General features: G+C 44.2%; 1 protein-coding gene across 7 annotated transcripts in view; it reads right to left on the reverse strand.

Annotated features, from left to right (window-relative positions):
- Positions 1-3405: 3405 nt before the first annotated feature.
- Positions 3406-14125, reverse strand: part of HORMAD2 (HORMA domain containing 2) — a 66321-nt gene continuing 55601 nt past the window's right edge. For 5 of the 7 annotated variants that reach the window (XM_036353738.1, XM_036353740.1, XM_036353739.1 and 2 more), the window contains one exon: positions 5430-6390. In XM_036353738.1, the coding sequence (XP_036209631.1) occupies positions 6286-6390 (105 nt within the window). In that variant the 3' untranslated portion in view covers positions 5430-6285. Of the gene's footprint in view, positions 3956-4489; positions 5400-5429; positions 6391-14125 lie in introns of those variants that run through there. The other 2 variants (XR_004974838.1, XR_004974837.1) reach the window with 2 other exon arrangements.

Consider the following 14125-nt stretch of genomic DNA (forward strand, 5'->3'; position numbering starts at 1 on the left):
CAGGGGAAAATATGCTAGAAGAAGGAAGCTCCAAATCTCGTGTTTACCCAGCTGTCTGTACAAAGTGAATTATTCATGATTAAATGTGAATAATAAACCTATGCAAATATTTGTTGTATTTTCAGTTTTAAGGAGGTTGGGGGAGCAGCAGGAAATGAAGTCACTTTAAAATGATTGCGTTAACTATCTTTTTTAGAAAAATATCAAGAAAATAAATTTTGATTGTTATTTATAAACAACCCCCCCCCCCCGCCCCCCAAGAAAAACACACAGGTTGGTTCTTCTTTGGGAGTCGGTGTCCTATTGGCAAAAACAATCTAAAGCTCTCCTCTTAGTGCCATGACCTTTATAAAATTTCCTTAGAAACTAATTGTGAAAGTTGTTTTTTTTTAATTTTGACTTTAGAGGGTTAAAAAGCTTACAGCAGACATTCTTCTATAATGCGAAACCTTAACTGACAAGTTTCCAAGTACTGCCGCTTACTGTAAATTCTTACCTATACATTTCAGTTATCGGCTTTTGATAAAGGGAATATGACAATAATACTGATACCCGGCAGCTTGAAGCGACTTATCTTTTCGTTACCGAATTGGTTTAACAGTTTCCATTGGAACTGCTAGGCTTGTGGCTTAGAACGAGGTTAGATTCCATGTAGCCGGTCCATTCTAAGAAACACGAAATTCAAGCAGGAGCAAAACAGCGAAAGGTGTTTTATCATCTTGCAACCTCTGTAAGTTTTCAAAGTCACTTTACATAGTGTGTCATCACCCTGATCTCTCAGAGTGTGTGGCATGCAAATGACTCTTCTGTGTGTCCTGCAATCATAAATGAGTTTCATTAATGATGATAATAAAACTTCCCCCTGCGCCCCGTCCTGAAGGCCGAGTTCATTCTGACTGGAGCCTGTGGTTCAGTGAACCATTTAACCAGGCAAATCTCACTTTTGCTCCACAAGAATCTCAGTGCCTGCAGGAGGGGCCCGAGAACTGTCTGTCTCTCTTGTCTCCGAGGCTCCGGGTTCTCTCTAGAAGCCGATGGATGGCTGCCCCCCAGGGGAGCGCTCCATTATGATTTCGGTCGGTGGTTGGTGGTTGCTTTCTCACTGTTACGGCTGGGGGGCCATTTCGTTAGGAAGTTTCTAACCTGCACGGTAATGAATTCCTTCCCAGGGCTCCTCGTGAGGGAAGGCCCATTAGTGGACTTCGCTAGGAATGACCATCTTGGTCCAGGAGCAGAGCTCTCCGGAGGCCGAGCGAAACAGACACAGCTTTGTTGAGAGATGTGGCCAGGGGACTTAACCACATTCCTTGTGGTTTCAGAATGACATGCACATTCTGGGACCCATGGGTAGGCAGAGCTGGTTGTTCTCAGTAAGGCCTGACCACACCAGTTCTCTAACGCAGAGAGCGAGCGCCACATGTTACAGTTTCTTAGAAGAAAGCAGGTGGCGGGTGTGCACCCCGAAGGAAAGGGAATGAGGCTCTGCCCGCGACTAACGCCTCTGAAGACCGGCTGCCAGTCACGCAAAGCCCCCCGCCCCCGGCCCCCAGGCTCCTGGACAAACCCATTGATCTTAACCTACTGTGGATGTCTTTTCTCTCCCTTGATCTTGTTCAATAGTACTGGAGTCTTTCAGTTGGCATTTGAATATTTTCTTTATCTATCTATGTATAGATAGATAGATTTCAGAGAGGAAGGGAGAGGGAGGGGGAGAGAGAGAGAGAGAGAGGGAGAGAGAGAGAGAAACATCAATGATGAGAGAGAATCATGGATTGGCTGCCTCCTGCACGCCCCACACTGGGGATTGAGCCCGCAATATGGGCCTGTGCCCTGACCGGGAATCAAATCGTGACCTCCTGGTTTATAGGTCAATGCTCAACCACTGAGCCACACCGGCCAGGCTCAATCTCTCCTTATATCGCATTCCCTAGGTGAGATTGTTCTTATTAACAAGCTTCTGTTTGGAAAATGCAAGTGTGGGAGGGCAGCACAGTAAGCTTAATCTGATGCTCCCGTCCAGTCCATCGAACTGTCCCGAGGGAGGGGGAGTTTGGATGTGGGGAGAGGAGTGGGGAGAGTGCTCAGAGCAGAGGCACTCGGAAGCATGCTCTAGCGCTGGCCAAGTAGGAGAGGATGTGGACGCAGGATCTCTGGGTAGGCAAAAGCAGCACAGGGGTCCCGAGCTCCTGGGACTAAGGAAGAAGACAGGCCGAGTTAAAAAAAGAGCAATTATGATGAACATCTGTTGAGCACTGACGAGATGCGTGCTGGGCAGCTCGTATGAATTGCCTCGCGTAAGCCTCACGGCAGGGTTGCTAGGGAGGCGTCGTTATAATCCACGTGTTCCCAAATGAGTAGCATGAGGACTAGGGGATTTCTACATTGTCTAGAAAATTGCAGTCAGGTTTTGAAGCCAGAAACCGAGGCCTTTTCTTGACCACACGGCTAAAAGGAAGGTGAAAACCTAACTGCCTGCTCAGCCTCGAGCGGATTAGTAATCATCCCAATGGACCTTAGGTCCCCCAGACTGCTCCGCCTTCGGGAGTCCAGCCATATCCAACTAAAGGCCCCCCAAAAGTCCCCTCTTGTTCCAGGTTTCTATCCCTACGGCTCTGAGGCCCCAAGGAAGGCTCCATGCGCTCCCGGTCGGTCTTAGATGTTTGGGGTTATCTTAACCAGCCTGCCTCTCCACTCCTGCTCTGGGGAAACCCTTGTACTGCTGAACCTCATGGCAAAGTTAAGACCAGACTAAAATGTTTAGTAAGACTGAGATCAGTCTACTCGCACCCGCCTCCCCCGTGCCCCCCGCACCCCCCCCCCCCGCGCCCCCCCCCCCCCCACGCACACAGTCAGGGAGCAGTATTTGTGAGACCAACACATCCTACAGGAGTCCGTCTCAACAATGTTGACATTCCCAGAAGGTGCACCCATTTGCAAAGATGTAGTACATCCAAGGGGAAGTTATATGAGCGGATTAGTACCTCCAGTCTCCCCGTTTCTGGATAGGGTCTTGGCTTTCCAATGCGTTACCGAAGGGCCCATCAAGGCCCGCAGTGGTGCCCTCATCCTCTACAGAAACGGACAGCTGCAGAGCAAGCCTCAGCCAGGGCCTCATTACGCAAACACAGAATCACTCTTAAAAATAGAAACGAATCATTTCTAATTTGGGACAAAGATAGGGATTGTCTCATGAGTGTAGAGTCTAGCTAGAATCATACGTGGTGGAGGACCTCACCTTAACTCCCACAAGAAGTGTGTGCTCAGCCTCATCATCTCCTCCTCCTCCTCCTCCTCCTCCTCCTCCTCCTCCTCCTCCTCCTCCTCCTGAATGATGGTTATTGTAACTAAGGATGCTCTCTGCCATCAGAATCTGTGGAAACCTCTAAGGAGCCAGGACTGCTGGGTTTGAAACCATAAATTAATTGAACATTTTAAGACAATGAAAACTGACTCTAACGGTTAACGTTAGTTTTTAAAAACACACACACACACACACACACACACACACGACGTTGACCTTGTGTGTGTGCCACTTTGGCCCTGGTGACACGTCAGCTTCACTTCCAGCCTCTTCCTGGCAGAGGTGAGCTGGAGAATGAAAGAACCAGCGGGACCCGAGAGGGGAAATGAAGGTGCGGTTTCGGTGCCTGGCTTCAAAGGCCGGCGGCAGTCTTTGAGCCTAACCCATCTCTTTCCAGCTAGACCAACTTTCTGTAAAGACAGAAAAACCCCAAGCAGCCGAAGTCAAATTTCCCCTGCATAATTTTTAATTGAACAATGTCCCAGTTTCTAGGCCATCGTCATCTCATCTTCGCAATCACACTGACGAGCCACGCGCAGCCAGGGCGAAGGGAACGGCTAGTGTGGCCCAGCTTCCCCGGCTCGGGGTCCCCGATGCCATTCTTTTCCCTGAAATTCCAGCTTCTTGACGAACTTGTGTTTCCTCATTTCGTTACTATGAAGGGCAGAAATGAATAGACTGGAGAAAAGATTTTTATCCCTGTAGTAAATCGTTCAGTAAATAAAACTGAATACCTTCCAATCTTGATATCAGGTTGCGTATATCAGCTCTGCTATGTAAAATCAGCTCGTTCACATTTTCGTGGTTCTCAGGGCCTCCTGATAACAGATCTCCTTCCCTGTGTAGCCAGCCAAGGGCATAGCCCAGCAACTTCTCTCTGTTGCCTCACACTCACTGCATTAGACATACATTTCCCACCTCTTGGCATCGACAGAAGACTTCCGTTGGGAAAGGGGTGTTAACAAAGACACTAAAATCACTATAAAATTTTTCTAGAGATTCAGATTCTAGACCAGGGGTGGGCAAACTTTTTGACTCGAGGGCCACAATGGGTTCTTAAACTGGACCGGAGGGCCGGAACAAAAGCATGGATGGAGTGTTTGTGTGAACTAATATAAATTCAAAGTAAACATCATTACATAAAAGGGTATGGTCTTTTTTTTTTTTTTTTTTTTAGTTTTACTCATTTCAAACGGGCCTGATCCGGCCCGTGGGCCGTAGTTTGCCCACGGCTGTTCTAGACTTTGACTTACAGGATCTGTCAACCTTAGGCTACGTTGATGAAATGTGTAAACACAGATTGAGAGCTAAATTCTCTTTTTAAGCAAAATGGTTCCTTCTGAGACCGAGGCTGACTGTTCCATAGAACTGCTTTGCTTTGAGAGTCAAACACTGGTTACGGAGGGGCACTCATGCCTCATAAGGCAGCAGCCCGTTGCAAAATTCTGACAGCCTTAAAAAGTGCCTCCTTATACTGAGCCAAATGGACCTTCTGTGGCTTTCAATAGTTTGGTGTTAGATCTACCCTCCGGAGAGATACACAATAAACCTAATCCCTCTGGTAGACAGCTAAGCTCCTTATACGACTCTCTTAAAAGAAATTGTGGTGACTCAGGCTACAGTTCTACCAAGGATATAATAAACACAATACCTTTCCCCTCCTTCTCCTTCTAGTGGCAGAGCAAGCTTCTGTGAGGGTACTTCACAAGCAGGGAGAGGGAGAGTGCTCCCCCATAGCAGGGTGTGAGCCCTGGTGTGAGCCCAATTCGAGACCCCCCCTCTGTGGAAGGTCAGAAACGGATGAGAGCCTGGCAAAGGGCGGGCGGAGCTGGACAGGGGCGCTCCCCGGATTCTCCTCTTACGATAGCACAGGCTTCTTCCAGCTGAAGTGCACGTCTGGCCCCAGAGATGCTCCTATTAGTCTGGGTCAGAGGTTTCAGGGTTTCCATCTTGTGTGCACATTAGAATCTGGGGAGTTTTCCATAGGGCCCCGTCCCTGGAGATTTGGATTCCGTGGAAATGAAGCGGGCCTTGTAAACTCTGTTTTCACAAGCGCTAGAGGTGCTGGTGTTCTCACTGCACTTGGAGAAACATTAATCTAAGCGAAGAAGAAAAGCCAAGCAAGAAAGACCTTGCATTTTGTAATTAACCAGTAAATTTAACCAATACATTTATTTAAATGTATTTAACCTATACATTTCACTTATTGGTTCTGTCCATTTAAATTAAACCCCACGTTATATAACAATAAAAATAACACTTTAAGTCATTTATAATTTATGACCTCTATCAACATTCTTCCAGAATAAGGGGGAACTAGTAACATCATCTGCAAGTTCCAGATTGATGTGTAAACGGAGGGCCTGCTGGGAAGCATTCAGCACAGGCCTTAGCAGGGAGCAGGCTCCTGCACTGCAGCCTCCTCCCCAGCCTCGGGTTGGCCAACAGATCAGGGCCCGGGGCCAGATTTGAAGAACTTGATAGTCCAACACTTAGCTGTTCAACCTCGTGACTGACGTGAACACAAAACTCACACCTGGGTAAGCACTACCGCATCCATCTATGCAATTCTGTGGGAATTCTAGTAAAGCTATAGAGGGATTCCAGGGCACAGGTTACAACAAGTTGGAACATTTCACAGTCGTCTAAGTACCCCGGGAGTTTGATTATGCAAAGAAAAGCCTCTCTCTCTTGAGAACAACGGCTTATTTCTCCTCAGCGTAGCCGCTGTGGCTCCTTTATAAATAGGAAGGTGTCTCATCTCTAAATCTCTCTGGAAGCAATGCTAGCCCAAGGCAGCCCTGGTGACCATGCTTCCTTGTGCCAAAGGTCCTACCTCGTAATTTATAAACTGACTAAGAAAGCTGAACAACAAATTTAGTAAAAGGTTTTGATGACAGGAACTTACTCTCCTACTAAGACACTTCATGTAGTTTGTTGAAAAACAAAATTATTTGGGGAAAGACGTAGCAGAGGCCTCTGTCTCATTTGCTCTCTGGGGTGATGCGTTCCAATGGTTCGCTGACCTTCCTCTTCTTCCTGGCGCTCTCGGAGCTTTGCTGACCAAACACAATATTCGTTCTCTGAACCTGTGAGAATCACCAGAGAGAGGCCCCATTCAGCAAAGGATTTGACATGAGCACAAGGACATACAAGACAGGCAGACCCAGCACTAATCCTCACAGCTGCATAACGGATCCAAACCTGCTTTCCTGTGGGCCAGTTTGGCCCTGCACAGAGGCCCCGCTGCCAGTATCAGAGTCTGCTATTCCAAGTTTCAGGAGCCGCGGTCCCCTGGAGGCAGCCAGTTTCAGGGACAGCTTCTTGGCTCTTTTTAGTGAATGCGGCACATCTAACTCTTGAGGGAAGAGTTGTTAGGGTGTGAGGCCAACAAGGAGCAATTAAGGGTCAGGACAGATCTAGGGCACTGATTGCTGTAGAGGCGAACAGAATCTCAGTCCCAATTTCAGGTAGCAGAAACATACAGCCGGTCTTTCCTCTCAGGGGTTCAGACTAATGAATTGGGAAGGACCACAGACCACCTTTCTTCTTGAAGTGTATGTTATTGATTAAAGGGAAGTTGATTAGTGAGTCATCATTGGTATATAGTTCTCCATTGGGCTCAGCCTTGGTCAAGATTTTAGAACTTACTTTTGTTTAACTGAATGAACAACTGGATGAATTATAATCTGTCAGACAATGTCTGATGCCTGGAATTCCAGGAAACACATAGAGGATATTTTTATATTTTCTAGCCACTAGATGGAGGAAAGGTTTTTCCATGTCCTCTGTTCTTTCTTTGGTAGGAAAATAGAATAAGACAAGTATTTTTTGTTGTTGTTAATCCTTATTGGAGGATATTTTTTTCCATTGATTTTAGAGAGAGTGAAAGGGAGAGGGGAGGGGGAAAGAGGAGAGAGAGAAAGAAAGAAACATCATGTAAGAGACCCACATCAATTGGTTGCCAACTAGGGCGCAGAACCTGCGACCCAGGTACGTGCCCTTGACCGGAATCAGACCCATGATCCTTCAGTGAGTGGGGCCAATACACTAACCACCGAGCCACACCAGCCAGGGCAAGATAAGTATTTTTAAGTAAGATTTGTCAGAATATCTACTCGAGGTTCCAACATTATCCTTTTATCTTTTGTTATAGATATAGGTTGTTATCATTATTATTGATATGTTACTACAAACTAGTGGGGATGTCAATAAAACATTTAAGTACCATTTAGAATCAAAGATTGGGTCTACAAATGGTTAATGTAATCACTAACTTTTCTTTTAGCTTTAGAAAGCAGTTGAAATTCTGATCTCAGAAACCACAAATTCCCTTTGGCTTAAACTAAGACATTGACAATAAAACTCTGAGAAAATAAATAGAGCTGCTCACCAAATAAGTGTTTTGCTTAGATATGTAAAAGTTTAAACCGGTCTGCTCTAAAGGAAGGGAAATAGCAACATAAAAACCCCAAACCCAACTTCTTTATTTGTTACAGTGTGGTTGTGAGAAAAAGAACTTGGTAAGATTCGCTTTCCTAGAAATATTGCTTGGGTGTGCTTTTCATTCAAATGAAATTATCCTTATTTCTATCAATTCTGGGTACATTGAGAAGAAAAGAAAATGGACCTACAAATCCTTAAATGACAAACTGACCTGATGGTTTAATAGTTTTGTTCTCTTTTTCTTCTTTGCTCAAAAGTAAACCTGAGTTTTATTATAAGTTTCAGAACTAGAATTTTACTGCAGTGAGTTAATGGCGATAATTTAAATAATGTATACAACCTCAAGGAGACCAGCGAGGCCTGGGAACTCTCAGTAATTTACAGAAAACTAGTGGATTCAAAAGCAAGTATGTGATCCGTCAGGGGACACTTCCTAACATAGGTGAATAAACTACATGAACTATATAAACCAACAAATTTGTCCATACAACGTTTTCCAAGTGTTATTCCCATGTACTGAGTTTGCACATTTGATGCCAAAGCAGCCAGGCAAGCTAAGGGCCAGCGATCAGGCAGGCTAGACAGACGATCTGGGTGATTTGAGCAACATCGGTGATCATCAAATGATTGATAATGCATGTCATATTCTCTTTTAAACAGGTAGCGTTTAAAGTGTTCTCGTATATAGACTATCTGTAAAAAGCCCGGGAGATATGCTCTCTGGTATAGGCATTTCCCTCCTCTCCAGTTTTGGTTTGCTAACTATTCTCCACTTGGGAAGCCAAAGAGCAGGTTTTGCCTTAAGCACCACTGGACGGTTAGCTGACTTGGTAGCAGCATTTAAAAAGCACTGGAAAGTGTCTTTCCTTTTAAATGAGCCCATTTCTTTATTCACTTACTTTAAAAAATTGGTTTGAATGTTTATTACTGTTTATCATTGAGGTTACTAATACTATATTAGTCATCTTTTTATTCCCGGCTTCCTGGCATCTGGTAGGTGCTCTTAAATTATTGGCTGAATTAATTAATGCATTTTGAAATTGATTTTAAGCCAGGCATTGTGCTGGGCACTAGTATCTTATCTCTAGTAATATAAAGATGAATAAGACAGAGTCGTTATCAAGAATTGACTCTTATAAGGGAGAAGCATAAAGCACATGATTGCAGTATAATGCAATCTTATATAATAAAAGCCTAATATGCAAATTGTCCCCTCGACTGGGAGTTTGACCTGGGGAGTGAGGCCGGCTGGCTAACTGCCCGTGGCCCCTCCCCCTGGCCAGCCCCATCCCCAGTCAGGCTGATCGGGTTGGGCCGGCTGGACCCTACCTGTGCACGAATTTGTGCACTGGGCCTCTAGTACAATATAATTCAATAGTCACAATAGACATTCATTCATTCAGCAATTATTTACTGAGTGCCAGTTCTGTGCATGGCACTGTTTTAGGTGCTTGGGGCACATCAGTGGCTAAAGAGATAAAAGTCCCTGCCCCGTCGATTTTACAATCTGTCCATTTTTGGCTTAATAATTTCCAATGGCTTATAGGATAAAGTCCAGAGTCAATACCTTGGGCTTTCATACCATCACAGGCTCTACACTTCTAGAGCGGGAGAGGATCACAGATTGGCTGTAAGACCCTGACGATGCCCTATCTGGTTTGGCTCAGTGGATAGAGGATTGGCCTATAGACTGAAGGGTCCCAGATTCGATTCCGGTCAAGGGCTCAATCCCCAGTAGGGGGCGTGCAGGAGGCAGCTGATCAAGAATTTTCATCATTGATGTGTGTCTCTCTCCCCCCCTCTCCCTTCTTCTCGTAAATCAATAACAATATATTGGGGGGGGGGAAGACCCTGATGAAAGCTATGCATTCTCTCCTCAGAAAAATGCTCAGAGAGAAAGAAACAGAGACGGGGGGGGGGGGGGGATGAAGGAAGAAAATTCTTATACATTTCACTGTAGCAGGCCATGTGAGGGGGCTCCAAGGGGCCTTGGAGCCCCCTGAATCCCTCCCCATTAGAGTCACTACCCCCACAGAGCCTGGCTGTGCCCGGCAGTTCCAGCCTCAGCGCTTGCACTCTACTCCTCACTCCCTGACCTCAGTTTCTCATATCTTGCTTCTTCCTGATTTCAGACCTTTGTACATGATGTTCTTTCTGCCTAAAATGCTCTTTTGCTTCCACCTGACCTCTCTTTGCCTAATTAATTCCTAAGTCATTCTTCAGATCTCAGATGAAAAATTATTTACTCAAAGAAACTTTCCCTACCCCCAAGCTCTCTCTCTTTTTTAATCCTCATCCGAGGATATGTTTCACTGACTTTAAAGAGAGAGAGAGTGAGAGAGGGAGAGAGAGAAACATCAATCAGTTGTCTCCTGTACATGCTCCAACTGGGGATCAAACCCACAACCAAGGTATGTGCCCTGACCAGGAATCAAACTAGCAACCTTCAGTGTCCGGGACGATGCTCCAACCCACTGAGCCACACCGGCCTGGGCCCAATCATATGCTCTTAAGTAGAATTGTAGGAGATCAGGGACATGCCTGTCTTGGTCACAAACTGCACATAGTAGGGGCTCAATAAATATTTTTCAATGAATGAATGAATCTTCCAAGAGCACTCAGCCAGCAGTGCAGAGGTACTGGAGGCATCAAGTGGATGCAGGTGCTGAGTCTCGCCATTGGAGTAGTCAGGTGATAACTTGGGTGGCAGTGCAGACAAAAGCCAGCAGTGAGTATTTAGAAGGTAGTGTCAGAAGACTGGCCAATCGCAGATGATGGTAAAGGAGAGGCAGGTATGTCACTAATGACTCCAGTTTCTGCTTTAGCTAACTTCATAGATGGAGGTCCTGGTCCCTCAGGTAGAAAACAGTGGGCGTTCTGAACCTGCTGAGTTTGGGATCCCGTGAAACCCCGGTGACCAGGTAGAACAGGCAGCTGTGTGTGGAAGTGCAGTGCTCAGGAGAGAGGCCTGGGCTGGAGATGTCAATCGGAGAGTCATCAGGACAGGGAGGCTAATTAATGCCATGGGTGTGGATGACTTGCTTACTGAGAGATGAGAGCGTGAGAAGGGAAAGGGGCCAGGACATAGCCCCAGGAACGCCAACGGAGAGATTAGGTGGAAGGCGAGCCAGCAGAGGAGACTGAGAAAGAAAAAGACCAGGTTGTCACACCAAGAAAGCCACGGGAGGGAGTTTTAAGAATTGGTCTTGGGTGGCGCTTAAGACACTTATGTGGTAAAATTATGGACAATAGGAAAGGGAGTCAACAATAAACTTTTAAAATTAATGTTAACTTGCCAGGATCCAGAGAGCTTTAGGATATAATACTTTCAAATTAAAACTTGAGTTTGACATATTAAAATTTTTGCTCTTGCCCTAGCCGGTTTGACTCAGTGGAGAGAGCGTTGGCCTGCGGACTGAAGGGTCCCGGGTTCAATTCCAGTCAAGGGCACATGCCCCAGTGGTGGGCTCGATCCCCAGTGTGGGATGTGCAGGAGGCAGCCAATCCATGATTCTCTCTCATCATGGATGTTTCTCTCTCTCCCTTCCTCTCTGAAATCATTAAAAATCTATTTTTAAAAATTTGCTCTTCTTTTTACAAACATTTGAATGCTTACAACAGACCATATACTGTGCTAAAAACATCCTCGCAATAACAGTGCAAAGGTGGGATGGGGGTTTTATTCCTCTTTTACAGATGTGGAAACTGAAGCTCAGAGAAATGAAATCATTTGTCCACTTTACACATTTAGTAAATGGAAGTCTTGAGCCCACACCTCCCGATTTCAAATTCAGTCTCCTCATCATGTACCCCTTCAACCCAAATGGGAAGACAAAGATCGGAAATTGCAAGTGAGGCCCCGGACTCTCTGTAGGGCTCACAGGCTTCTCTCTGGGGTTGACCTTTTTTGGGCATAATCTACAGGGACCTCAAACCAAACACAGCCAAAGCCAACTTCTCTCTTTTTCCCTTTGTAACCAATTTTTCCTTTGACTTTTCAATTTGTGTTAATCACCATTTCCCAGTCATCAAAGGTCAAAGACACAGTCACTTCAGATTCCTCTCTCATCCCCTAATGCCTACACAGAGTTCTTAAATGAGTAAATGGAATAGCACAGATAGAGCGCCTGGTACAACATCACACACATACCAGTCATTCAGTGACTGATGACTGTTGTCATTCCCACTGCCTCAGGTCTCCCAAATTCCAGCCAACCTGGATCGCTGTGACAGCTGAAAAGTGGGGCGCCATTTTTCCACGTGACCACCAAGTCGGAGACTGGTGGTGCAGCCACCAGCCAAGGAACGCAAGCAGCCACCTGAAGCTGGAAGAGGCAACGAACTCACTCTCCCGTAGCGCCTCCAGAGGGAGTATGGCTCTGTCTGCATCTTGACTGCAGCCCAGGGACACTGATTTTGCACTTCTGGCCTCTGGTAAGAGAGTAAATTTCTGATGTTCAAGCCACCAAATTTGTGGCCATCTGTTACAGAAGCCCTGGGAAACTGATATCGTTACATTCCCCAAACACACCTCATTCCTCTCCCTCTTCTTTATTCCTCCACATTTCAGAAAACAAAAATCCTCCCTTACTTACTCATTTTAAATTTGGAATCATTCCTTCAAGGTCAATCTCTATTTCATCCCCACAGCACATTTTTGTAATTGTGTTTTTCTGGAAGCATAAATACTTTTAAACAATGTGTCCTTTACCTGGGACTGGGTTTTAAATTCTTTAGGAATTTATTTGTATTTAATATTATGATCTTTAGACTCTCTACAATGCCGTATGCAGTGTCTTTCACAGAGTAGGTATCGATAATTCTTTTACTACCTATTTTTATCACCTACAAAAGTGTTCAATTACAAAGTTATTAATATACCCGACAGTTGCACTCTCTATTATGGTAGCCATTAGCTATGTGTGACCATTTAAATTAATCAAAATTAAATACAATTTAAAATTCAGTTCCTTAGTTGCATTAATCACATTTCAAGTGTTCAATGGCACATGTGAATGTTCAATTCAAGTGTTCAATAACATACTACACATCACAGATATAGAACATTTTCATCATCACAGGAGGTTCAGTTGGACAGAACTGCTTTACAGAGGCAATCTGGTTAAAATCCAAGTAAACAAAGTTTCCTAGGGACCACAGTGATAACAGAAATACAGAAACTAGAAGTACTTTCTTCCCCTCAAAGTGCAAAGACTTATTATTATAAAAATGTCGATTTTCCTGAGATTATTTTATCAAGTCAATCCAATCCAAATAAAAATTCCACTCATATGTCTGTTGAAACTTTAAAGCTGATTCTAATAGTCACCTAGAAGAGAAAATGTGCAGGAAACTCTTTAAAATACTGAAAAAGAAAAAGAACTATGAAGGGGAAAGAGTCACTCTTTCAGATAATACATTATCATATAAAGCTACAGTAATGAAAGCGTGACGGCAGTAATACAGAGGTAGACATATGGATCAGTGAAACAGAACAGCAGTCTAAAAATAAACCTATGCATCTAGGGGTTTTTAATTTATAATAAAAGTGGCATTAAAATTAGCTGGGAAAAGGGAGACAATTCAAGTGGTACCAGCACAATGTTCTCACATTGAGGGGCGGGGCGGGGGGAATCTCAGCTAGTTTAAGGAGTCAAATGTAAAAAGCAAATATTTAAACTTATTAGAAGAAAATATAGAAAAATTATAACTTTAGCATTGAGAAGACCTTCTTAGCAAGATATAAAATCATGGAAAGACAACCTATGTTTCTAAATTCAAAGACTTAATATGTCAATACTATCCAAAGCAACCTATAGATTCAATGCAATTACTGTTAGAATCCTAATGACATTTTTTGCATAAATAGAAAAATACACTCTAAAATTCATATAAAATCTCAAGGGACCCTGAAATTCCAAAACGATCTTGAAAAAGAACAAAATTGGTGGCCTCACCCTTCCTGCTTTCTTCCTGATTTACTACAAAGCTACAGTAATCAAAACATGTGTCCCGGCATAAAGACAGACGTAGGTAGAATAATCCCTCACTTATATGGTCAAATGATTTCCACAAGGGTGTCAAGAACACTCAATGGGGAAACGAAAGTCTTTTCAACTAATAGTGGTAAAAAGGTAAAAATAAAAGTGGCACACAATAAAAAAGATGGAAAACATATTTCCTGTGGTGGTACAGTCTGAACAGGACAATCTGTTCAATAGAAATCCAACAGATATAGAATGTAAGACACAGTTACCAGCCACATATATAATTTTGCCTCAGGGTTCCTCCTACATGCCACAAACCAAGGAAAACGTTTTCATTTTTTTTAAAATATATTTTATTGATTTTTTACAGAGAGGAAGGGAGAGAGATAGA

This window comes from Myotis myotis, unplaced genomic scaffold, assembly GCF_014108235.1.
Source record: "Myotis myotis isolate mMyoMyo1 unplaced genomic scaffold, mMyoMyo1.p scaffold_m19_p_20, whole genome shotgun sequence".
Classification (NCBI taxonomy): domain Eukaryota; kingdom Metazoa; phylum Chordata; class Mammalia; order Chiroptera; family Vespertilionidae; genus Myotis; species Myotis myotis.